Here is a 27,847-nt window from a genome sequence, read left to right on the forward strand (position 1 = left end):
CCTTTACCTTCCCCACACTCAAGCAGATAGCTGACTCTGAGTTCATCTCCTCAAGAGAGGATGAAGCAGGGTAAAAAGTAAAAGTTGGCAACTGCTCCTCTTTCTGGCTTTTAGCTCCAAGGTCTAACTACAAAGAGGGCAAGGATGTTTCAGCATGGACTGGTGAAGGGACATGATGGATGGATCCCCTTTGGATGGATTGCTGACTGCATTAACCATCACTAATACTCATCGACCTCCATGCATTCACTGGATGCACTCATTGAATGCTCTCAGAACCTTATAAGGTTGTTGTTACTAATATTGTTAAGAATGCTCCATGAGGGCAAGGATTTTTCTCTGTTTTTATTTACTGCTTAACCTCTACTGTCCAGAATAGTACCTGGCAAAGATTAGGTACTCACTAATATTTATTGTAGAATAAATGCCCATCTAAAGATGGAGGAACTGAAGCACAGAGAGGTTAATAACCTGTGCAAAGTCCCAAGGCTGGTCGTGGATGAGAAGAGTTAAAGAATACCCACCTGGGCCAGGGATGGGAGAAGCAAAAGGAGGGGAAATGTGTAGTTTTAGACAGCAGAGGGGCCCCGGGGCCATATTGTGCTGCCAGGGAGGTGGCAAGACCACTTTGAAGAAATGGCTGTGTTGGAGCATGTACAGTTGGAACTTGAGAAAGCATTCGAAGTGGCCAGGCTGCCACATTTGGGCAAGAGAGTGGCAGAATGAGGACACTGCAGAAGCAGCAGAGAGCTGCTGGTGGGAAGGCCATGCACACATGAATGGCGGCAGCCTCCAGGACAGCTGCTGTAGATGGATGACCAAGAATTGAATGGCACTCCTCCCCTGAGAGATGATTGGTTGCTTTGTTTTCCTACAACCAAGAAAAATGGGCTGTAAAGCAGCCTATTATTATAGAAAATGAGGCAAGTGCTATATCTTGTATATTTGATTTTTTTAAACCCAACCATAACGTCGGAAGCAAATATTAAATGCGTCATCAGAAGGTGTAAGCTTTGATCTTAGCTTTCCCACCCGAAATTCCTAGGCAATTTACCTAATTTCCCTATGTGTGTTTCATCATCTATAAAGTGGGAATTAGAAGTGATTGAAGTGAGGACAAAAAGGTTTTTTTGAATGCAAGTTAAAACTCAGTGAAAGATAAAAAATACAATATACTAATTTTGTATAGCTCCTATTTCCTTTGCACTTGATTTTGATTTACATAGATCTCTTTGGTGAATAAGGGGCTGGATTTGTATCTTAAGCTTCCTGCAGAGTTAATATTTATATTTTTCTTCATTTCTAATGTATACAATAAATGGATGTAAACATATTATTCAACAAAGTGCTAATAAATAGGAAATATTTGACAGGTTGCTATTGCTACCTATCAGTGTTATTTTCTAGAAGTTGCAAGCCAACCTGTCATTAATATGTTTCATGGACAATCTGCAGGCCCTATAATGCACAGGCAGGTATTTCACTGGATCCTTTCACTGAGCTGTCCTAATATTACAGCTGTAATGAATTGGAGTGGAAAAAAAATAAATTTCTAGAACATTTAGGCATTTGTTACTCATCTGTATAAGGATTATCAACAAGGTGTGTTAGAATCTTCCACTCCAGCTTTATGGCTCTTCTGAGAAAAGGAATGTAAATGAAATATCCTCGCAGTAATGAGAAATGTAGAGTCCCTGTAAAAAATGTGAATGGTTGGGAAATATAAATTGGGATCATTCACTCATCAAAGATATATTAGTACCTATGATGTGCCTGGCATTTCTTTCCACAATGAGGGCATAACAGTAAACTGAACAACGAGGCACCTGCTCTTATGGAGCTTACCTTCTGCTGGAGGAGGGTGAAAACAAACCAAGAAAATACACTCTATTGTCAGACATGGTAATGAAGAAACACACAGCAGGTAAAGGACAAGACTGTTGGAGGAGGGTTCTGGTGAGGATGTGGTCGGCCAAGGGCTCCCCAAGGAGACCGAATGAATTGAGGAAGCAAGCCACTTGTGTATCTGAAAAGAAGGCTTGCCTGTATTCCAGTTGTCTCATTCTCCAGGAGCTTGCGGTGTAAAACTTTAAACATAAATGAGCATGTAGCAATAGACACATGTCAGCACCTGTAACTTTGATTCTATCTATTGAATGCAAATACATTAGATTATTTACACACAGAGAGCCTATCAAATGCCAAGAATAACCAGAAGTCTTTGTAGGCGGGACTGTTTGGTGAGCATATTTCATCTGAGAAATGAAGGAAGACACTTGGGTGGAAGTAAGTCGTCTTGACTCTCATTGGCTTGTGACTGTGACTTACTCATCATATAAACCCAAGATGCAGTCACTTATGAGGGCATAGAAGATACTAGAGACTCCACGGAAACATAGCACAAGTAAGTGGTAAGATTGAACTCTATAAAGATATGAAATGAGAGTGTTCTCTCTTCATCTTAGTGCTTATTTTTATTACTGTCGTATTCTGTGTGTGACTGAGCAACTTTCTGATGACCTCTTTTCACTGTGCCACTTCCTCTGATCTGGTCTCATTCAGATCCTCCCTATGTTAGTGGCCAAATAGAAATCAAACAGTAATTTCTAAGAGAAATATAGATACTGGAGATTTTTAAAGATTTTAAAAGATTTTAAAAGATCCTTTAAGTAGACTTTAACATACAAAATACAGTCAGTACAAGTGATGTTTTTTAATGTATGAAGCGGAAAGTTCTTTCTTTCTCCCTTTCTCTCTTTCTTTCTTCTCCCTTTCTCTCTCTTTCTCTCTTTCTTTCTTTCTTTCTTTCTTTCTTTCTTTCTTTCTTTCTTTCTTTCTTTTCCCTTTCTCTCTCTTTCTTTCTCCCTTTCTTTCTTTTCTCTTTCTTTCTTTCTTTCTTTCTTTCTTCTTTCTTCTTTCTTTCTCTTGGATTTTCTTTGTAATATATTCTGTCACTTTAAGGCTCATTTTGTTGAAATGTCTTCATGTTTTGCCAAGAATTACATTCTATCATCATTTGGTTTCAAAGATAATTTAAGGCATTTACTCCAGGCTAAGAATTTGGGCTCACAGCTCCCAAAGGATATTTTAATTATTCCTCTTGCCTTGGCTTTAATGTGAGGCAGCCATTTAAAATGATATTTCATTGGTCTTTGATGGGAAAATAGAAATCCTGGCCTGCCAATGTGAAATTAAACATTCAGGGTTTGACTGAAATCAATATTATACTCAGTTAACAAAAATGCTGATATTTCTCTGTAGTCCTACAATTTAACTCCAACCTGGCAACTTTTCCAGAACTGAACTAGAAATGCTCAGGGACTCTGTGAGTGAAGGAAATCAACATTCTCTACCACCAACTGTTAGTAGGTAATGCAGTACTGTTATTTAAGGTCATAATGTGCAAGAAGTTCTTATGTAGACAATAGCATCTCATGTGATTGCTCTCTGAATCCAATTTTCCCATTTCAAAACACTGCAGTCTATATAATGGGAGTACAAATGTTACTGTATGTACTCTATGCCAGTACATTTTGTACAGGTTAAACATTGGTCAAGTTGAGATACAGCAAAGAACTGTTGGTAAATTCACAAATAATTTGTGTTTTTATACTTCAAATGTGTAGGTTATTGCATTATTCTCATGAATGCTTGACTTTCCTTTTATTTAAGAGTAAGAGCTCATGTAGACCAACACTTTTATGAGTGAAATAAAAATAAATAGTGTTTAGGTTTTGAAGTAAATTGTAAAATGGCTAATACTTAATTCCCTATTTGTAAGTTTTTCTATCCATTGAAATTATTTCAAAAATTCAATTCCTTTTTTTCAACTATCTGCTGAAATCTTTTAAGTGCATAACCTAGTAATTGAATATTAGCCTTTTACCAGAGTTGAGTTTGGATTGTTATCTCCTTTCTGGCGCAGACATTAGCATTTTTGATACTGTTTTACTGGGCTCTTATAGCGATGTACAGAATAGGGTATCAGCTTAGTTAAAATGAAATGGTTTTTTACAGTTTGTATTTTATCAATGACTGCATTAAAATTGCCTCTGGGACTGAATGCGCCTGTGTCTTGTGGTTATTAATCAGCTGAAATGTATCAGTGTTACATAAAGTAAAAAGAGCTACAGGGGCACCTGCGTGGCTCAGTCAGTTAAGTGTCTGGCACGTCATTTTGGTTCAGGTCATGATCTCACGGTTTGTGAGATTGAGTTCAGTGTCAGGCTCTGTGCTAACATTGCGGAGCCTGCTTGGGATTCTCTCTCTCCCTCTCTCTCTGCCTCTCTATCTCTCTCTCAAAATAAATCAGTAAACATTAAAAAAAAAAGAAAGAAAAAAAGGAAAAAGAGCTATAAACCAGGAGGAAGAAAGTACACAAGGCAGAACTTTTCAAAAACACTATTATTGTCATATCAAAGGTGTACTTTCTAAATAAGTTTAGCATATATTAAAAGGTAAATCTTCTTTTGAATTTAATGGCTACATCTGTGTGAGTTCATATGTGAAAATTTCTATCCAGGGTATGTATTAGTCATCATTTATATGTTCTTTGAGAAACTGTATATCTTATTTTTCTTTTTTTAAATTTTTTTAAATTTTTTAAATTTTTTTCCAATATATGAAATTTATTGTCAAATTGGTTTCCATACAACACCCAGTGCTCATCCCAAAAGGTGCCCTCCTCAATACCCATCACCCACCCTCCCCTCCCTCCCACCCCCCATCAACCCTCAGTTTGTTCTCAGTTTTTAAGAGTCTCTTTTGCTTTGGCTCTCTCCCACTCTAACCTCCTTTTTTTTTTTTTTCCTTCCCCTCCCCCATGGGTTTCTGTTACGTTTCTCAGGATCCACATAAGAGTGAAACCATATGGTATCTGTCTTTCTCTGTATGGCTTATTTCACTTAGCATCACACTGTCCAGTCCCATCCACGTTGCTACAAAGGGCCATATTTCATTCTTTCTCATTGCCACGTAGTATTCCATCGTGTATATAAACCACAATTTCTTTATCCATTCATCAGTTGATGGACATTTAGGCTCTTTCCATAATTTGGCTATTGTTGAGAGTGCTGCTAAAAACATTGGGATACAAGTGCCCCTATGCATCAGTACTCCTGAATCCTTTGGATAAATTCCTAGCAGTGCTATTGCTGGGTCATAGGGTAGGTCTATTTTTAATTTTCTGAGGAACCTCCACACTGCTTTCCAGAGCGGCTGCACCAATTTGCATTCCCACCAACAGTGCAAGAGGTTTCCCGTTTTTCCACATCCTCGTCAGCATCTATAGTCTCCTGATTTGTTCATTTTGGCCACTCTGACTGGCGTGAGGTGATATCTGAGTGTGGTTTTGGTTTGTATTTCCCTGATGAGGAGTGACGTTGAACATATCTTGTTTTTCAAACACAACTCTAAGTGGTTTTTTTATTTTTCTGATAATCAGTAACTTTAAATAACTCTCTTCAGAATGGAAGGAAGCCAGTGGCTAGCTTCAGTTATAAAGGAAAGCTTTAAGCATGATCAGCTTATCTTTTTTCTTCTTGTTTCTGTATCATTTCAGGAAATATATACAGCTTTCCTTAGATACGATTCTTTTTTTTAAATTTTTAAACATTTATTCACTTTTTTGAGAGACAGAGACAGTACGAGTGGGGAAAGGACAGAGAGAGAGAGAGAGAGAGAGAGAGAGAGTCCAAAGCAGGGACAGAGGGAGGGAGGGACAGAAAGAGAGAGGGAGACACAGTCCAAAGCTGACAGCTCTGAGCTGTCAGCACAGAGCCCAATGTGGAGCTTGAACCCACGAACAGTGAGATCATGACCAGAGCGGAAGTCAGATGCTCAACTGACTGAGCCACCCAGGCGCCCCTTCCTACATGGGATTCTTAACGTGTAGTGATAGTGGAAAGGCTCAGAAATGAAACTGACAGGGAACAGCATGACACTGGAATTTGCTTAGGCCAGTCCAATCATACTTAGGGGTATAATCCATCCGGTGTTCTTTCCATGTATTGTGTGAAATTGGGATCTAATTCTGTATATTTTCTTCTTTTGTCTCAGAACCATTTCAGTCTAGCCCCATTATGTTCTCACTGTCATGTCATCTTGGTCATATATCTGAGATTCTGTTAAAGGCTCTATGCACCTCTGTGTGTCTCGTCCTGAACAAAGATCACATTACCCTAATTGCAAGGTTTTTTTTTGTTTGTTTGTTTGTTTGTTTGTTTGTTTTTTAATGTAAGTCTTGCAGTCTGGTAGGTCAAGTCCTCTCCCTCTGCTCTTTTCATTTGTCTTGGCTATTTTGGTCCTTAGCATTTCTGTTTGAAATTCAGGCTCAGGTTTATCCAGAGAGTCTCTTGAATTTTAAATACAAACAATAACTTTGATTGCAAATAAGGACAGTTTTGTCTCTGCCTTTCCATTCCTTACATATGTTGTTTATTGTTATCTTACTGAGTAGCTAGGCATCTGGGACTATGTTGAACAGTAAGAGTAGTAGTGAGGCTCTCGTTATTCCTGACATTAAAGAAAAATGCTTCTATTGGCTTCCCATTATGTATGTTTGCTCTAAGTTTTGTTTTTTGTTTTTTTGTTTTTGTTTTTGTTTTTGTTTTTGTTTTGTAAAAAGAGACTCTAATAGGTTAAAGAAGTTTTTTTCTGGGTCTGGTGTCTTTCATGAATGTAACTAATTCCATTCCTTACATAATGGATAATTACCAATGGGTAATTAATTATCAAGCAATTTCTTCACTGGTTAGTGTTAAATGCAGGCTTTCAGTTTTTTTATTTGCTTGTGTTAGTTTACATATTTCTCAAAATCTTTCCATTTAACTGTTCAGTTGTTGTGTTACATGTCATGTTATGATTTTTTTACTGTTTTTTAAAAATTTATTTTTATTTTTATTTTTGAGAGAGAGACAGAGCTCGAGCCAGGGGTGGGGGGACAAAGAGAGAGGGAGACATAGAATCCGAAGCAGGCTCCAGCACAGAGCCTGGCAAGGCTCGAACCCACGGACTGTAAGATGATGACCTGAGCTGAAGTCCCCTTAACCGACTCAGCCACTCAGGTGTCCCATTAGCTTATGATTTTTAATGATCTATTTCATCTGCTGTTATGACCCTTTTTGCTTATAATATTAATTTTTTGTGACTTTTCATATATTTTCCTTGTTTTCACTTTTACTAGAGGTTTACAATTTGACCTTTTAGAGATTGTATGTAAGAGCCTGCCAGGCCCTAGTTTCAAGCAGTGCTTCCCTACAGTCTCTCATTTGTGTGGGGGATTTTATTCTCCTTTTTGCCAAAGGAGCTACCTTCCTCAATGGTCACTGCCTCTCTCAGAATTCAGGGTCCTGCTTACTGTATTTGGTGTCTGTTTGCTTTGATCCAGGCAAAGTTTGTCTTGGCTTTTAATCCTGACACTGTATTTTTCTTTTTATCCTTAACTTACTTTTATTTTTATGTGCTTTGAGGATCAGAGTCCAATCAAATTACACACAGCTGGTCTTGAACCTCAACTAGGGTGGGAACTGTCCTTCCCTGTCTTCCTCTCTCCCGCCCTCCCTTTTCATCCTTCCTGCTTTGCTTTCTGAATGTACACCGTGTGCCAAGCATTGTATTGGTACTTTCTACACAATATTTTCATTACCACTTGGCAGGTGAGGAAAGTAAAACTAGGAACAGGTAACTCCCCCAAGGCCATTTAGATACTAAGTAACACGGTGCCTGCAAACCACACTGACCTACTCAACCCTTAAGTGGGTTGCCACTGACCTACTCAACCCTTAAGCGCATTCCTCACTGCATCCATTGTGGGAGCGGGATGTATCTTACCTTCATCCTTTTAGCTTATCATCCTTATGAAATAAAGGCTTTAACAAAGTGAGGTTATTGTAACAGAAATAGACTGCTGAGTGCAGTATGAGGAACAAAACTCTTCCAGACACTATGCTCTATAGTTCTCATTAGCTTCTATTGTAAATTTCCTTGTCTATTTTCACCATACAAACATTTACTTGGAATTTCTTTGGTTAGTTTTTATGCAAAAACTTTATGAAATATAGAAAGGATCTTTAAACTTCGTAGATGTTTGCAATTGCATTTACATTTACTTATTTTTCGTGTTATAAAATGTGCACATATGTCCTGAAAAACAAAAGTATTCAAGTTTGGAATTTTGTAGCTGTAAGAATCAAGAAAACTAGACTTTCACTCAATAGAAAATATAATTATGCAACTAACTACAGGAATGTGTTGTGTAAGTACAGCTTCATCAATGAGTTACAACTGTTGAAAGGATGTTCTATCTTGAAAGATAAGCATTTGTCAGTTGTTCATGGACCTGTGCCCAATCTTAGATTTAAAGATATATTTGCAGAGAACTGTAGATAGCTGCCAACTTGTACTAAGGACTTTTTTAAATGTCTTCTTTACTTGAGTGAAATACAATATAAAATGGCACATTTTTGCAAATGAACAATAACAAGTGCCTTTGTTTTCATGCAGAATTAGGAGGTGGACACTGATATTTATGTAGCATTTGACCAAATGAGAAAAAGTCATGTTTATTTTTTTAACATTGATCATAATGGATGTATATGAATCTACATATTCATATAATGCTTATAAGGAAAATACACATAATTTCTTTGTTGCTGAGGAAACATTGACCCACGACAGCAAAAATCAATAAAAAAAAGTTGTATACAATGTTCTTCAAATAAAAACTGTGACCAAGAATGACATTTTTTCCACTCTGAAGACTCTTTTTGTTCTTTTGAGATTTAGAACTGTTAGATCAAGGAGTTGTAACAATTATGCTTTTTATTTCCTAGATAAGAATGTTTCCTTGGGACGCCTGGGTGGGTCCGTCAGTTGAGTGACTGACTCTTTACTTAGGTTCAGGTATTGATCCCCAGGTCATGAGATCAAGCCCCACATTGAGCTCTGTGCTGACGGCACGAAACCTGCTTGGGATTCTGTGTCACCCTCTCTCTGTGCCCCTCCCCCACTGTCTCTGTCTCTGAAAATAAACAAATAAACTTAAAAAAAAAGAGTGTTCCCTTTATGGTGATTACATAAACTATTCCTTTTTTTTTCAGAAGGAAGCTTATTACTTTACCTTTTTTACTATTTTTATACTCTCATGTTTTTCCCACTATTTATTTCTAAGCTCAACATTAAGTTTAACTTATTCCCCCAAATTTGAACTCCTTGTATGCATATTTCTCCCCCAAAGAACTGGGGGCTCTGTACCTTGGAATTTTCATTAGTTCACTCCAGTGAATTTTTAACTCACATACCTGATATGCGAGGCATGTGCCACATTTCACTTGGACACGGACTGGACTGGCCAACAGGAGTAGGGTGGCGTGTGGAATGTTCAGGGTGACTGTGTTTCTAGCAAGGAGCATCACCTCCACCCACAATACCTGGATGGGGAAAACCCAGGCCCAGAGAAATGGATTCACCAGAAATTACAGTCACCATTGTTTCCTGGGTCTTGAGGAGGTCTCAATAGGCAACCAGACAGCTGTTTGTGGTCATCTGCACCACAGGGGGATACTGTGAGTGCATAAACTTGGCAATCTAGATTTTTGTGGTTTGTGTTTGACCGTTTATGTGATGTGATTTTAGATAGAATTTTGTTTTGAGACTTCAGCCTAACTTTTCTTTTTATTTACTATTCCGTTAACATCGTTGAAAGACTTCCCTAGCAGAAAATAAACTACTTAAACCTACCACTTAAAATAAGTAATTGTTGGGGCACCTAGGTGACTCAGTTGGTTGAGTGTGTGACTTTGGCTCAGATCACCATCTGATGGTTCGTGAGTTCAGGCTCCGCATGGGGCTCACTGCTGTCAGCACAGAGACCACTTTCGGTCTTTTGTCCTCCTCTGCCCCTCCCCCACTCATGCTCTCTCTTTCAAAAATAAAAAGTTAAAAAATAATTATTCTTTATGACTTCTATTCATGTAATTACTATGAACATTATTTGTTTTTAGTGTACTGTATTCACAGTGGTTATTTTTGACTATAGAATTAACACAGAGTTATTATCGTCAATAGCTAATAATTATTAAGCGTCTGGCATTGTGTGAAATGCTTTACCTGTACTACCTCAGTACATCTCCAACTCCATATTAGTATCTCTACTTCCAAAAAATGGACTTTGAAATTCAGAGAGATTTTGTTGACTAGTCCAAAGATACACAGCAACTTAGTGCAAGAGCTGAATTTCAGATGAAAATGTTTCTTTCTAGGTTACCTGATCGTTAAAAAATTACAAGACATTCTACCATTAGTGCTTGAAATCATTAATCGTTTATAAACAATGGAAATGAGATGATACAAATCACAGAAAACTCATGAAATTATAACGACCTACATCTAACCAATGTAGCCAGTATTAGCAAACAAACTTTATGAAATGCAAGAGAGTTGCTTTCTTTCTCCCTTGCTCCTCTACAGAAGGTACAGAGAAATATGCCTCCCGTTGCCCCCTCCCAACAAAGGTCACCAAGGTGGGTTCTTTTTGCGGGGTGCTAGCATCCCAATAAAACCCAGAAGCATGCGTGCAGTAAAAGAGAAAAGAGAGCAGTGTTTCCCTAAGCCTTTGATTCCTAGAGGGAAATGCCATGGGCGAGAGAAGGGATGCGATGGCCAGCTCAGGTTGGCAAGGCTGGCTCACATTCCCCTTGCATTCCCCCTCGTGAAATCCTTATCCAGCGTTCTTCACAAACTCAGCTGTGTCACCAAAGTAAACAAAAGCCATATGTCAAATTACAAGTGAGTAAAGGCAGGAAAAAAACAGCTTGAAATGGAAAAAATGGAAAGTTTCAGACTCTGTCCTCTGAAGGTTGGTGTATAGATACCCTCTCACACTGAATTTTTTTTGTAAGTAAAATTTGAGTTTGATTATTTCACTGGAATGTTCCAGCTAATTCTTAAAGAGGCTGTCATGATCTTCTAACAAGTCTTTCCCATATGTTATTAGGATAGTGATTTATAATTCAGGTTTTGAAATATTCTCTAATATCTACAACTATTTCAAAAGATGCCATAAAGTTTTGAAAAAATCCCCAAAGAAAAATATCAAAACATCCCTAGAGGCTGCTAAAATAATCTTCAAATTTTCTTTTTCCAGAATCCCACCATGTCAAACTACAAACTCACTTATTTTAATATGAGGGGGAGAGCGGAAATTATTCGATATATATTTGCATATTTGGACATAAAGTATGAAGACCACAGAATAGAACAAGCTGATTGGCCTGAAGTCAAATCAAGTAAGTGGCACAAATTGTTCATGAAAATGTAGGGAAAATATATTTCCAGAACTTTCTGTGTTTCCTCAGGGAAATGAAAAAAAAGAAAGGTTTTAATTTTTTTATTTATTGATTAAAATTTTTTTTTTAATGCTTATTTATTTTTGAGAGAGAGACAGAGCACAAGTGGGGTAGAGGCAGAGAGAGAGGGAGACACAGAATCCGAAGCAGGCTCCAGGCTCAGAGCTGTCAGCACAGAACCTGACGCAGGGCTCGAACTCATGAACCGCGAGATCATGACCTGAGCTGAAGCCGGACACTTAACTGACTGAGCCACCCAGGTGTCCCATTTATTATTATTTTTTTAAATAGAGGTTTTTAAATCTGATTTAGCTTTACATTGAGAAGCTAGGTGGCCCCCAAAATTTTCTATTCAAGGTGAAAACACAAACCTCATAGAAAGAATATATAAACAATACAAAGCTGTGTCAGAAGAGCTGAAATGGGGAATACCAAAGTCATTATTCTTGACAGTTGGAATTGGATGGGCTCACTGCAGATACCTATAATGTTTTGACAAGGGATCAGCTATGCTGCTCTAACAGAAAACCGACCTCAAAATCGCTTAGATAACAAGGAAATTAGTTGTCTCAGATAACCAAAAATCAGAAATAGGACAGGTTTCAAGAGATGACTTTCTTCTGTGTGTTGGCAGCATCATGGAACAAGTAACAATAAGGTTGCTGCAGTTACAGCCCCACAGCCTTGAACAGGAATGTCGAGAGATATGTGAGAGAGAGAAAGAGCACTGCTTCCATAAATGTTGAGTGAAGAAAATCTTTCCCAGAAGACGTTGGCAAACTTGTCGTGTTTCACTGGCTCAAATTGGGTTATGTGTCTGCGTGTGAACTGACAAAGCAGATAGGAAGTACCTTGAACCACCTAGTCTACCTCTGAAGTTGGGGGTGGAATCAATTTTCATGCAGCATGTGACTATTCAAAAGAAGGATGGATATGTGAGCAAAACTGGGATGTTTGATCAGAAGAAAGAGCAAATTGACGAATTGGGCAGGTAACCAAATGAAAACATGCTACTTAGCACTCGGGACAAAGGGGAAGAATTAGAAATATTATTACATTAAAAAGTGTGTGGCTCTCAGTAAATTGTGAGTCATCCCCTAGGTGCTTTTTTTTTTTTCTGAATGAAGAAAAAAATAGATGAGCTAATTCTTTTGTTCATGAAATCCACCTAGAAATACGAACTAAATATTAGTTGTATGGTTAAAGTTCACATTTTTGTGATGAAGTTATTACAAATTTGCATAAAGATGAAGTTGAAGAAAACAACTATTGAGTATTGAAAGACTATCGGGCACCTGGTAGATACTCCCCAGACTCATTTCATTTAATTTCTCCAGCCTGCCTTCATGGGATGTATTATTGTTTCTATTTTATAGCTGGGATAGCTATAGCACACAGAATTTATGTAATCTACATTCACAGTCTTAGCAGGGTAGAATTGTTTTTCAAACACAGGTCAGTTTCATACAGTGGCCCAAGTTATTTGCACTAGGTGCCAATAACTGCAGCCACTCTGGAAAACAATGTGGAGGTTCCTCAAAAAATTAAAAGTAGAACTACCCTACGACCCAGCAATAGCACTACTAGGAATTTATCCAAAGGATATAGGAGTGTTGATTCATAGGGGCACAAGTACCCCAATGTTTATTGCAGCATTATCAACAATAGCCAAAGTATGGAAAGAGCCCAAATGTCAGTCAACTGATGAATGGATAAAGAAGATGTGGTTTATGTATACAATGGGATACTAGTCAGCAATGAAAAAGAATGAAATCTTGCCATTTGCAACAACGTGGATGGAACTGGAGGGTATTATTCTAAGTGAAATAAATCAGTCAGAGAAAGACAGATATCATATGATTTCACTCATGTGTGGAATTTGAGAAACTTAACAGAAGACCATGGGGGAGGGGAAGGGAAAAAAGTAGTTACAGAGAGGAAGGCAAACCATGAGAGACTCTTTTTTTTTTTTTTTAATTTTTTTCAACGTTTATTTATTTTTGAGACAGAGAAGAGACAGAGCGTGAACAGGGGAGGGGCAGAGAGAGAGAGGGAGACACAGAATCTGAAACGGAGTCCAGGCTCTGAGCTGTCAGCACAGAGCCTGACGCGGGGCTCAAACTCACAGACCGCGAGATCATGACCTGGGCCGAAGTCGGACGCTTAACCGACCAAGCCACCCAGGTGCCCCGAGAGACTCTTAAATACAGAGAACAAACTGAGGGTTGATGGGGGTGGGGGAGAAAGGAAAATGGGTGATGGGCACTGAGGAGGGCACTTGTTGGGATGAGCACTGGGTGTTGTATGTAAGTGATGAATCATGGGAATCTACCTCAGAAACCAAGGACACACTATATGCTCTGTATGCTAGCTAACTTGACAATAAATTATATTAAAATAAATATATAAATAAATAAAACCACTAACACCAGGATAACTGGCATATTAACAATACATATCACCACATGCCTTTTAAAAACATGAGTTCTTTAAAAGTCATTGCCCCTGTAATCACTCTTTTTCTTATCAGAGAACTCTTCCCTGGAGGGCTTGAATATTTCATTTCCTTTTATCATGAAACTTTCTCATTAATATCCAAACTCTCCCCCTGCCATCAGAATTTGTACATGGGATTTTTAACTCTGGACATGAAATAGGTGAAATTAAATTTTATTCATTAATGAAGTCAAGATGGATAGCAAGTTGCACAGACATTACATATAACAAATGCTGTCTTTTAGTTTTTAGATATAAGTTCTGTGAGTGCCTCATACCCTCTTCTACCTTGACTTTCCATTATGTTATTAAAAACGGAATTGCCACATTTTCTTAATATTTTCACAGATTCTTAGAGTTGAAAGGAATTTTAAAGTGCATGGTGGTTAGGATATATATATATATATATATTCATATACATATACATATATATATATATATATTCATAGTTTCAGATGCTTTAACAGACACCCAACACAAAAATGGCCTAAAGAGAATAGAAATTCATTTCTTTCGCATAAAAGCCCAAGCTGGTACAGTGGTGCTGCTCCATGAAGTTGTCAAAGATTAGGCTCCTTATTTTCTGTTGATCTGCCACCCCTTGTTGTTTGTCTAATTTATATAGTGTAAGATAGCTCCCCCTTCTTCCACATTTCAGCTCACAAGAAGTGTAAGAGGGAAAGGGGCACATCTCTTTCTTTCAACAGCATGACCAGAAAGTTTTACATTTCACTTCTGCTTGTAGCCCCTTGGTAAGAACTTATTCATGTGGTCATACATTACTACAGGGGAAGCTGAGAAATGCTGACGTTATTGTGGATAATCATTTGCTCAGCTAAAAATCCAGGATTTTATAGCTTTGAGAAAAAAGGCAAGAGCAGATGTTGAAAAGCAGTTTATTACATATTTTAGCTGGCCTCATCTCCCATCTGACTTAGGAATGCTCGCTGATGTTTGAAATCCTCTATGACCTGCCCTCTGTGATAACCTAGAATATCATTGGATATTTCCATTAAGAAGTTCTTCCAAGTCAAACCTGGTACACTGCGTACAGGTGTTGACATTTTTTTTCTCTTTAAATAACACTGAAGTACTTCTTAAAAAAAAAAAGTCAAAGCCCTACAAGGACAAAGAAATCAAGCTTGAATATAATAGCACAAAATTCTCAAAGCTGGAAAATAGGTCCAAGAATGGTAAGATGATGGGGCATCTAGGTGGCTCAGTCAGTTAAGTGACCAACTCTTGATCTCAGCTCATGTCACGATCTCACGGTTTGTGAGTTCACCCCCGTGTCAGGCTCTGCACTGACAGCTTGGAGGCTGCTTGGGATTCTCTCTCTCTCTCTCTCTCTCTCTCTGCCCCTCCCCTGCTTGTTCTCTCTCTCCCTCTCTCTCTTTCTCCCTCTCTCTCTCTCTCTCTCTCTCTCTGTCTCAAAATCAATAAATAAACATTAACAAAAACAGAATGCTAAGGTGACTTAGTAGGCTACTGATGCTCAAATATAAGCCTAAAGGAGGAGGAAGCAAGCTGAATCACTCCAGGGATCCCCCCCCCCAAATTCTCAGGAATTGGAAGCAACCGAGAACTCTAAAAACTGAACTGACAGAGGATTGACTGGAAGAATGTGAGGCAGCAGCATGACCACAAGATCTTTTTCCCACCCTGGAAGAAGGATGGAGATTACTCTCAATCAAGGACGACCCAGAGGATTCTAGGACACCAGTCATGTCTGAGGACAAAATACTATAGGTAGGATTCAACGGAAATCTAGAAACTAAATAGTGAGACCCAAAGCCCTTATCCCCTGCTCTATAATCAGAATGCTGCAACCAAATGAGTATCCCTTGGGCAGGAAATGCGAAGTGTTGTCTCCAGGGAAGCTGGTCAGTCCAAGAGAAATGTCTAGCAGACACTGAACAGGTGGGCATCTCAGTGACATGGCCCAGCCCAGTCTGTTTGTAAGCCCTTCCCATGTCCACTGAGGTTCCAATTAGCTTTTATTCCTTTCACTTATTTAAAACAGGAATGGCAAACCAAAATTTAATAGATATTTGTTAGAAGGCCTCTAATATGAAACAGACCTAAACAAAGAAGTAGTGGGGGAAAAATCAACTGAGGGCATCAGGATGATATAGCAAGAAAAAAATTTCAAAAATAGAAAATCCTCAAAGAGAACAGATATTCTATACATTGTGAACAAATATGCTATAAAAAGGAATGTTCAGAGACAAAAAAGGTGTTGAAACTAAACATTTGATATAGACAAAACAAGTCAAATTGATAAAACAATAAAAAAAACTAAGAGCTCTTCCAGAAAGCACAGGAGGAAAAAGAAATAAAAAATGGAGAAAAAAGATTAGAAAAATTGAGATTCAAGTTGAAGATGTCTAATGTCTCAGTGAAATTCTGGGAAGAGAGAACAGAAAACAGAAAAGGAGGGAAACCTTTTTAATTTTTTTTAATGTTTATTTATTTTTGTTCTTTTTAAAAAAAATTTTAATGTTTATTTTTGAAGGAGGAAAACTTTTAAAAGACTCTTCTTTACACAAAATTAAAATCTATCTCCTCATGGTTTTCATACATTGGCCTTGGACTTGTCATTTTAATCTGTGGAGAATAGATTATTCCTTCTATCACATCCAATTATTTGAGGAAATTTAGTATCTTTAAGATCATAGAGAAAAAAAGACATTGCTGTGTAGTCAGTTCAATGATAATACTCTGAGTACAGATAAAGCTCACTGGCCGAGTTCACAACTGAGTCCCAGCTAACTCATACATCTGTTCCCCTAGTTATCAACTTTTAGAACTTCCTTGCTTGTTTCTTTGATCATCATTGTGAATTTCAGTCCAAACTTTCTAGCCCTGACTCTACTTCTTGATTTATATGCTGCTTCCCATGGGTTATATGAGGTGGGGGTCCAAGGGACAACTCTCTTCTCTTCCTGGAGGGTTCCATTTATGTCCCTTAGTTTGGATTTCCTCACTACCGAAGAAGGACAAGCTACTGTTAGATTATGTCCACCATTTAATGTATGGTGCCTGTGGGGAAACACAATGTTCCAGGCATTAGAAGAGCACAGAGCACAATGGGACCACCACTCTTAGCATAAGTCCGAGATACTATCCAAGGACATTTTACCAAGATCACAGTGCTTACTTTGGCAGCCATATCACACAGCCTTATACTCAGCGTCACTAAATTCCTTAAAGCTTTTTGACAGATGCTCCTGTTTAGTTACATCTCCAACAACCCCAAAGTTATTTTTTTCTGGAACCAAATGAAGGCCTTGGCACTTATCTTCTTAAATTTCTTTATTCCCACTGTTGGCAATTATCACGAGCTTGGCTCAAATGCTGCCAGTAGCTGAAAGCCTACCATCTCGCAGGAAAACACATTCCATCATCAATAGTTCCAATGCTAAAAAATTATTCTTCATTTTGAGTTAATATCTGCCCTTTTAAAATTACTTTTTAGTTCCAGTTCTGCATTTTAGAGATAGGATAAGTACAATTTTTCATCCATTTGATTGCTGTGCCATATATGAAGGTGGCCATTAGGTTACACTTCGTTTGTTTTGTTCTCCCCAGTAAAGAGTGCCAAGTTTTTCAGCCAATCCTTATAAAAAGTGGTTTTCAGACCCTTCTCTAACTTGGATACTGTCCTCTGGGTTTGCTCTGATTTTTAATGTATTTCACAAAATATAGCTCTTAGAACTAGCAAAACAGCTGAGCAAAGTTTCCAACTGAACTCAGTTTGAGCCTCTACCAAGTAGGTGACCTGGACTCTTGACACAACCTCTCTTCACCTCATCTCCTCATTTATAAAATGAGATAATCCCTACTTCACAAGATTGTTGTAAGTACCAGAGGACCTAATGGGTACATTAAATATTTAGCACACTGCCTAGCATAAAGGGGGCATCCCTCAAAATGTTAAGCATGTTAATTCCTAGTCACATACTTTGCTCCGAATAAGGCATCGCGATTTGTGTCAGCTTTATTTGGGACTTTGTTTAGCTCCCTGCAGTATCTCAGGCACCTAGAATTGTACTTAGCACACTCCTTAGGTAAGTACTCATGGATGTTTTTATTCCTGATGTGAACTGTAATCCATCTTGTACTTATTTAATGTGCATATGGAAGACACTTGAAGGCTGATTCTAGGTTGACTCTAGTTGCATTAGGGTCATGGGATTATGAGTGGCACTTTATTCTTTTCTCCCTTTCCAAAATAATGGTATTTCCCAAGCTAAGGCACTGGTTGGGAATATTGTGATCAATACATGTGACAAAATATAATGCAGCCATTAAAAAGGGATGTTTCAGGGCGCCTGGGTGGCACTGTGCTCTCTCTCTCAAAAATAAACATTAAAAACAATTAAAAAAATTTTTTTTTAACGTTTTATTTTTTATTTTTGAGACAGAGAGAGACACAGCATGAACGGGGGAGGGGCAGAGAGAGAGGGAGACACAGAATCGGAAGCAGGCTCTAGGCTCCGAGCCATCAGCCCAGAGCCTGACGCGGGGCTCGAACTCGCGGACCGCGAGATCGTGACCTGAGCTGAAGTCGGACGCTTAACCGACTGAGCCACCCAGGCGCCCCTAAAAACAATTTTTTTTTTCAACTTTTTTTTTTTTTTTTTTTTAATTTTTGGGACAGAGAGAGACAGAGCATGAACGGGGGAGGGGCAGAGAGAGAGGGAGACACAGAATCGGAAACAGGCTCCAGGCTCCGAGCCATCAGCCCAGAGCCTGACGCGGGGCTCGAACTCACGGACCGCGAGATCGTGACCTGGCTGAAGTCGGACGCTTAACCGACTGCACCACCCAGGCGCCCCAACAATTTTTTTTAAAAAAGCTGATGTGTCATTGATTTGGAAAGATTTCAAAAAGAGGTTATCAAATAAAAAAAGTGGTTTATAAATACATTATGATGTTATTTTTAAATACATATGAGTAAGCAATTAAAATACTCAAATAGCTGTAATTATATGGTAGAGTTATTGTTATTTATCTACAACTTAGAATTTTTCTATTAAAAACATATTTCTTTCTGACAAAACAGAATAGATTGAGATAAAACAAAGTAGGATCTACAGATAAAATAACACATCTGCTAGGAGTCTGCCCTAATATTTGTACAAATTGCTTACTTACTACCTTACTATATACTTCACATAGTCTCTCATCAAAATTGGCTAAATTTCTTACCATAACTCGATAGGTAGATCAAACTCTCCATTTCCTTAGATGATGGTTTTAATAAATAACTCACGTTATTGCTCATGGAAGCCACAAAAATTAATGAAGCTTTAAAAGAAAGGTTTTTGAAAAGATAAGTAATAAGTGTTATGTAAGTATATGAGGTAATACACAGGTTAATATGTAGTGTCACAGTAAACCTGGGTTTTCGACCTGCTGCGGCCACTAACTCTGTAGTAGGTCTTCTGACAACTTAAAAAAAAAAAAATCTTATCAAGGGGCGCCTGGGTGGCTCGGTCATTTGAGCTTCCAACTTCAGCTCAGGTCATGATCTCACGGTTTGTGGGTTCGAGCCCTGCATGGGGCTCTGGGCCAACAGCTCAGAGCCTGGAGCCTGCTTCTGATTCTGTGTCTCCCTCTCTCGTTGCCCCTCCCCCATTCATGCTGTGTCTCTGTCTCTCTCTCCTTCAAAAGTAAACATTAAGAATTTTTTTTTTTTCAACATTTTTTATTTATTTTTGGGACAGAGAGAGACAGAGCATGAACGGGGGAGGGGCAGAGAGAGAGGGAGACACAGAATCGGAAACAGGCTCCAGGCTCCGAGCCATCAGCCCAGAGCCTGACGCGGGGCTCGAACTCACAGACCGCGAGATCGTGACCTGGCTGAAGTCGGACGCTTAACCGACTGCGCCACCGAGGCGCCCCACATTAAGAATTTTTTTTAATAAAAATATAAAACTTATGAAGATTCTGGTGCTTACTGTCCTTTTTGAATATTCAAAAATTTTATAACTTTCAAATCATGATTTATTTCTGTAATTATCAGTAAAAATGGAAGAATTATTACTGATTTTGGTACGGAAGTTGATTTTTTTTTTATTGTTGCTTCTTTTATTTTAAGCTCTTCCATTCGGTAAAATACCCATTTTGGAAGTTGATGGACTTAACCTTCACCAGAGCCTGGCAATAGCAAGATACCTGACCAAAAACACAGGTAATATGTTTATTGTGTTGAAGAGTTTTGATAACCGAAAAAAAAAATACAGGACATATATTTGCTACTCATTAAACAATTTTATTATTGAACATTATACTGTAAAGAAGAATGAAACTAAATGCCAGAGAAGTATCAGTGATAAAGCAGGTTATTTATTGTACGAGCTATTTATTGTAATATTAGTAAAAGACATGAAAGAAACAAACCTAATCAGCAGAGGCTAGACAGTGGTGCTTCTATGTAGCTGAAAAAGGAGCAAAGATGCCCTTAACAAACTTATGAGGAAAGATCTGTAGGATATATGGGGGATGCTTATATTGAGTAGGATATATAGTTTTATTTTCATAAAGAAACAATAGAAGAATACCAACCCCTGCCCTCCCCCCCTCTCCGAACGGAATGGTAGGTAAGGGAGCACAATGAGAGGATGGGAGTAGAGGTGGAAGTTAGTCTTCATTGGATACAGTTTTATATTTTGAATTTTTGAACTATAAGAATATATTGCCTATTAAAAAATTAACATTTTAATATAGTCAATCAAATCCAGTGTATTTCTGGGCTTAAAATGGTCTTATTTTATAGATCTGGCTGGAAAAACAGAACTGGAACAATGTCAAGCTGATGCGATTGTGGACACATTGGATGATTTCATGTCACGTTTTCCTTGGGCAGAGAAAAAACAAGATATAAAAGTAATGTGATCAGTTCGTTGTTACTATTAATCATATCCACTTGCCAGGCATTAGGTGGCTTGCTTTAAAATCGCCTTTCTATCAAAGTAAGACATACCTATAGTTTTAAAATATCAAATTATATTAACAAATTTAAAACAAAGTACAGCGATTTCCTGCTTTACCTCTTCACATTAACCCCTCCTCAGACATAACCCTAGTTTAGCTAGTTCTTTAAGACAAGTACATATGGCTTTCTTTGATTCACTAATTTTATTTTATTTTATTTTATTTTATTTTATTTTATTTTTTAATATTTTTAACGTTTATTTATTTTTGAGACAGAGAGAGACTGAGCATGAATGGGGGAGGGTCAGAGAGAGGGAGACACAGAATCTGAAACAGGCTCCAGGCTCTGAGCTGTCAGCACAGAGCCCGACGCAGGGCTTGAACTCACAGACCGAGAGATCATGACCTGAGCCAAAGTCGGCCGCTTAACCGACTGAGCCACCCAGGCGCCCCATTGATTCACTAATTTTAGATCGTTTCTCTGGACTTATTACTATGGTAATAAGAATTTATCTCTTATGTAATCATCGTCTCTGCTTCCCTTCTTCCCAATTTTAATGATATTAAAATGTTTTGTTCAGGGGCGCCTGGGTGGCGCAGTCGGTTAAGCGTCCGACTTCAGCCAGGTCACGATCTCGCGGTCCATGAGTTCGAGCCCCGCGTCAGGCTCTGGGCTGACGGCTCAGAGCCTGGAGCCTGTTTCCGATTCTGTGTCTCCCTCTCTCTCTGCCCCTCCCCCGTTCATGCTCTGTCTCTCTCTGTCCCAAAAATAAAAAATAAAAAAAAAAAACGTTGAAAAAAAAAAAAATTAAAAAAAAAAAAAATGTTTTGTTCAAATTGATATTCGGTTGTTACATTAGTATGCCTAGGCAAATATTATACAGAACTGTGAATTGTAGTATACTTTATTTCCTTTCTCACTTTACCTCCTCAAAGTTACTAATTGCCTTTCCTTCATTTGCCTAATTGCTTTTACACTTACTACTAAACCTTCCCACACCATCCAGTAGCCTGCTGATACGATTTTCCACAAGGTCAATGATACCAGATAATCTATTATGTCCCCTATTTTCTTGGAGATATCTGGCCGAGATCCTCTCTCTTTTGCTGAACTGTCTAGGTTTCTGCACATCTGTCTTCACCAGACTTCCCTTCACTGTCATCCCAGGGATGTCTTTCTCCTGAGTGGAGTCCTATTGTTTCCTGGATGCCATCTCTGTCTTTTACTTACTTCTTTATTTGGGGTGCATCCTCCAGGATTCCAAAAGTTAAAATGAAGGCTTGATGACAAGAGGTGTGATGATGACAGACAGCATGGATATGTCTGTCTTGTGTGCCACACTGCTTCAGTCTGGTTTGGTCACCCTAAATACCTGGTGCACAGTTGTCATCCTGAAATCTTTATTACCCTAATTTTCCTCTTTTTTTGGTCTCTGTCTTTCCCCACAAGCCAGACCATCCTTTATAATCCATGATAAAGAATAGGAAGATTAAAAAGTTTACCCAAAGCCCTCGGCATGTGGACAGGGTTCGTTGATTTTGAGCATCACCAGGCCATTTGCAGAGTATTTCCCAACAGCACTATCTTTAGGGACTAGAAGGAGTCCCAAGAGAGGACTTCCAGTCTTTTGCCTGGAAATAAAGTTGTGGCTGCCAGTGTTCTGAGAAACAATCAGCAAAGAGAGGGCTAAGAATCTCAGAACTTAGCGTTCAGTGTGCATATATTCATTTAATCTCCTATTTTGAATACATTATGAATGACAACTCCCAACCCACAAACCATCTATTTCACCCTCTCGAGCCTTCTGCTAACGATGGGGCAGAGGCACATGTCAAGTGTAAAATGAAGGAGGAAATCTCATGCTAAAACGACTTCTACAGCTTTCCACCAGTCCTCACATTATCCTCTCTCTTACCTCCTTACCCCCAATTCTCGATATATCTTGCCTCTTCCTGAACCATTTGAGGGTGTTATGGGGTAGTGTTGGTTTTCAGCTTTACCTTTGCAGATACCATTCAACCATTTTCTTTTTGGCTTCAAATTTTGTTTTGTCTTGTCTCCTGTTTTCCACCTCTTTGTGGGCTCTATCTTTTCAAAAATACGTATACTGTGGTTTTTGGATGAAAAATATGTATGTGTGTCACATCCATCACCTTTATCGAGAATTCTAAATAGACCTTGCTGGTTATTCTCCATTACAGCCCCCTAGTGGTGTCCTGTAGGGCCTCCTTACAATCGTATTTTAAAATATATTTGCTTGTTTGTCTCCTCCAGTAGAACACCCATGAGGGTGGTAATTATGTCCATGCTACTCACTCATGTCCCCACACCTAGCACTGCACCTCTCAGCAGGCACTACATATGTGATGCATGAGAGACAAGAGCTGAACTTCTCAAACACCACATGCGGGTGTGGCTCCAGCCCCTTCACACACGTGGTCTCAGCCAGTCCCCCCAATCCACCCGTGAGATAAGTGCTTTCTATCACCATGCTCACTCTGCACATGAAGAAACTAAGAGATAGAGTGGTTATGGAGTTGCCTCATCACCTGTGCATCCTTTCTTTTAAATTAGTGACTAACACCCAGGGCCTCCCTTAGGGAGAAACTATGATGTTCATTTTTCCAGATGGAGAAACTGAGGTTCATGTAGCATAAGTAACTTGTATATGGTTATTTAGCTAGTAAGTAGTACACAAGGAATTCAAATCCCAGCCGCTCGGACTCAGACTCCATGTTCTCAACCGCTGGTTTTAATGCCAGCAGCTGGTCACTATGTATGTCTTATCGCTTATGGTCTGTATCCAAAAGTTACAGCATGGAATGACAGTCTTATCAATTTGCTTAAACATATTTATGCTAAATACAACTTACTTAACTAGGAACTTCTGATTTCAATAGAGATATTGGGAACATAAAAGTATTCACATTTCATGATTCCTTGACATGAATGTAATGGCTGCCTAACCAGCACAAAGTTTAAAATAAAAGCTCAGCTTTGATTTATAGCAATTACCTTCAGGCTCTGGAGTCACACTGCCAGGCTTGAATTCTGATTCCCTTCTTACTAGTTGTCACATAACTGCCTATCAATAGTTCAAATTCTTTGTCTGTAAAGTAGGGATACCACAGAATCTACTTTGAAGTGTGTTGGCAGGATTAATTAAAAGTTAGCATGAGTACCTATGACAAGGTAGCAAGTGTTTTGAGAAATATTAGATATTATAATTATTCTACGATATATAATTAATAGTGCTTATATAGTTCATTGCTCATTGTTTTTCCTTTTGTCAGACATGGCCGTCTATATTTAACACATACTTATAAGTGCAGAGACAAGTAGATACATAATCTCCAATTTAGAGAAATGTATCTAAAACTTTTCCTTCGATGTGCTAAATACCCCACTGATTGGCAATCTATCAATCGATGGGCTTGTTCTTCTCTATTTCTCTATTTTGTACTCTTCTGTGGCCGAGGCTCCATAATAGAAGCTAACTCCCAGAGGAAAATATTCTTTGGATGTTTATGATTAGAGTAACCTACCTTTGTATTAGAAAAACCATGCTCTTACATACCTTCTAGCTAAAAAAAACAAAATTCACAGGACATAATCCAAGTTTATAAGTCATATGAAAGGAGGACATGTTACAGAAATATTGCAATTGGCTACATACCATCTGATTAATAAGCAGGATCTGGCTAGTATATAATGAACAGGCCACAGTTCCAGTATATTCCATTGCCTAGTCTCCCCGCAGTAGGTTGCACTGCTGCCACCTTGTGGTCAGGTACCATTTTCAAGAGCAGAATATTGATACAGTGAAGATGGATGGACAGTGAAAATAGCCCTCTTACTGTATGAGCCCTAAAGATCTATCAAACACACATAATTATAAATGTTACAGTATTGGTTGCTAAAAAATTCCACTTCCAACTTCTAAAAAATTAAATTTAGAAGGCAAAATATGTTTCTGGACATTGGTCACCCTGAGAATCCTCGAATTTACCACTGGTGTTTCCCTGGTTATTCAACATATCTCTTTCAGTTTCCCCCTAAAGAATGGGAACAGGAAGATGAAAGATGAGGAGGATTGAAGGAATGCCAGTGGCCCATTTCCAATACTAAATGATTGAGGAAGTGTGGATTTAAAGATAAATGCTTTGGAGAAATAGAATTCCTCTAAAAGTCATCTGATAGAATACTTATAGCACTCAGTTCTCAGGTTCAAAAACCTCCTGACTTACAATGCTCTGGAGGAAGAAGGAAATTTCTGAGGCTACCAAGTGGCTATCTAGGGTTTATCAGGAAATACATTTTTAAAAGTACACATCTGGAAAAAAGGATGTGTAATGAAATTTCATCTTCTTTGTGTTATTTTAGTGAGTATTCTTCAAAATGATTCTTAAATACTAATAATTATGCTGGTTATAATTTACATGTCATTCGAGGAGATGAATCACTGAGATGATTCACCAAACATATAAAGAGAACCTGCACTAAAAGATTCTTTTAGTGCAGAGAAAAGATTTTTATTTGGCATTGCATATGCACAAGCATCAGTGTACCTGACCTTAAGTTGTGGAAAATGCACATGAGAAGAAGGAACAAAATTGTGCAGATGAGAATACAAAAGTTTTGGAAACCAGTCCAGCAGCTACATCCTGTTCCATTTGACTCCTTCCCATTTCTAGCTATTCTAGGAGAGTCAAGTTGGCCATAAATACCTTTCCAACTGATGCTGAGCTGGGCTGGGCTCTGGGAGGTGCCACATGGATCTGGGTCCATTACTTCTCAGCTTGCACATGATGTGTAAGAGGCAGAACTCACACTGTTTTATTGTAAACTATGAACATATTAACGATAGAGAGAGAACCTTATGAATGAAGGTAGCATAGAACAGTGGAAAAAATAAAAAGGCAAAATAATGACAAACTTCCCATGTTTCATTTATAAAATCTGACCAATGTATGTAGATATGTAATGATGCTTTTGCAAACTGTGCTCTACAAACCTAAGGCATTATGTTACAGTAATCTCTATTACCTAGCAGTTATAATAATAACAAAGGAAATCGGCAAGTTGGTGAGGGAGTTAATCCACTACCTGACCTGTCTTAATAAAGGCTGGATTTTATTATACATCATTTATCATTATTAGCAAATAACATATGTACACACATATTTTATAATATTTTTGAGATTGGCTTACATTTCATATCCAAGATACACACCAGCCAGAATTTTCATATATAAACGAACACTTCTTACCAAGAAAGAGGCCATGGTCTCTTCTAAGAACATTTGGTTTGTAATGTTAGCTTACATAATATATCAAAAGAGTGCACCTAGATGATGGTTTTGTAGATGATATTCAAGGCAGACAAGGCTCATACTAAGGCACCATGTCAAGCCAACAAGAAAAAACGCATAAAAGCCCGAGAGCATAATGATTTATTATAGATTACTTCTGTTAAGTGCAATGGGGAAATAAAAGACTGCCAAACAAAAGGAACCTAGCCTTACAAACTAAAATTCATTTCTTTAGCCTCAGTTACGTCATTTCACTTCAAAAAGAGTGAGCCTAAGAAAAAAGATTAATTTTAAAAATGTAAAAACATAATGGAATCGTTTTTTCTCAGTAAAAATTAAGATAAAAATCATGAAAAGTTTTTGTGGGTGAAATATTTAGTCATCATATACAAAGAAGCTGTAAGAACTGGTGACAGTTATTTTTTAATCCATGAGTAACAAAGGGATGACTAAGTATAAAGAATCAGACCCCAATCTCGTGTCACACATTTGAAAACAGCAACCACCCCCACCAACAACACGTAAGCTACTTCTCTTCCTTTCTCAACTCATACGGGAGAATAAATATGGAAAAATCTACTTCCTCTTCCAATCATATTATTTATTTTTCTTCCTATTATCCTTAAAGTGAGCTTTTTCTCTCTCCTAGGATCAGATGTTTAATGAGCTTCTTACATATGATGGACCTCATCTTCTGCAAGATTTGGACACATACTTAGGGGAAAAAGAGTGGCTCATTGGTAACTCTGTGAGTACCTTTTACATCATAAAAAAAACGCAAGCACACACACACCCAACCAAAAACTTACAAAGAGTCATTGAGAAAAAAAAAAAAAGTTACCCATCGGGAGAGAGTAGGTTAGAGAGCAGGAAAAGCTAAACTTCTCTGAATAAATTTTTTTAGTGGACTTAACTTTGAAAGCATCCACTAAAATATTTTACATAATTACATAACAACAACAAAAATATTTTAAAAAGCTAACACTGCAAAGTAAAAGCAAAGTGAAACAAATAAACCTGTGTCAAATTGATGCATGAAGTGTGTAAAGAACCTAAGTACTTTATTAGTGAGGTAGAACTGTTTTAAGAAATATCACAGTAAAACACAGTAATTTGACCATACATCTTATTATAAATATTCTCTCAGGACAAAAAATAGAAATTGTACACCGTTGTTAGTAGGGGCATACCTCGGAGATATTGTGGGATCGGTTCCGGACCACTGCAACAATGCGAATATCACATCAAATGAATTTTTTGGTTTCCCTGTATACAGTTATGTTTACACTATACTGTAATCTGCTAAGCATGCAATGGTATTGTCTAAAACAAAACAAAACAATATACATATCTTAATTAAAAAATACTTTGTTGCGGGGCGCCTGGGTGGCTCAGTCCGTTAAACACCGGACTTCAGCTCAGGTCATGATCACATAGTTCGTGGGTTTGAGCTCTGTGTCGGGCTCTGTGCTGACAGCTCAGAGCCTGGAGCCTGCTTCAGATTCTGTGTCTCCGTCTCTCTCTGGCCCTCCCCCACTCACACTCTGTCTCTCTCTCTCAAAAATGAATAAACATTAAAAAATTTAAAAAAATACTTTGTTGCTAAAAAAACGTTAACCATCATCTGAGCTTTCAGCACCTTGTAATCACTGATCGCAGACACCATAATAATGAAAAAGCTTGCAATGTTGCAGGAGTTACCAAAATGTGACACAGAGACACAAAGTGAGCAAATGCTCTTGGAAAAAATA

General features: G+C 38.2%; 1 protein-coding gene across 1 annotated transcript in view; it reads left to right on the forward strand.

Annotated features, from left to right (window-relative positions):
* The first annotated feature begins 2,250 nt into the window (after window positions 1-2,250).
* Window positions 2,251-27,847, forward strand: part of HPGDS (hematopoietic prostaglandin D synthase) — a 31,576-nt gene continuing 5,979 nt past the window's right edge. Inside the window, exons 1-5 of the mRNA XM_058721902.1 lie at window positions 2,251-2,404; window positions 11,144-11,285; window positions 19,948-20,040; window positions 20,626-20,735; window positions 26,746-26,844. Of these exons, the coding sequence (XP_058577885.1) occupies window positions 11,153-11,285; window positions 19,948-20,040; window positions 20,626-20,735; window positions 26,746-26,844 (435 nt within the window). The 5' untranslated portion in view covers window positions 2,251-2,404; window positions 11,144-11,152. The remainder of the gene's footprint in view (window positions 2,405-11,143; window positions 11,286-19,947; window positions 20,041-20,625; window positions 20,736-26,745; window positions 26,845-27,847) is intronic.

This window comes from Neofelis nebulosa, chromosome 3 (assembly GCF_028018385.1).
Source record: "Neofelis nebulosa isolate mNeoNeb1 chromosome 3, mNeoNeb1.pri, whole genome shotgun sequence".
Classification (NCBI taxonomy): Eukaryota; Metazoa; Chordata; class Mammalia; order Carnivora; family Felidae; genus Neofelis; species Neofelis nebulosa.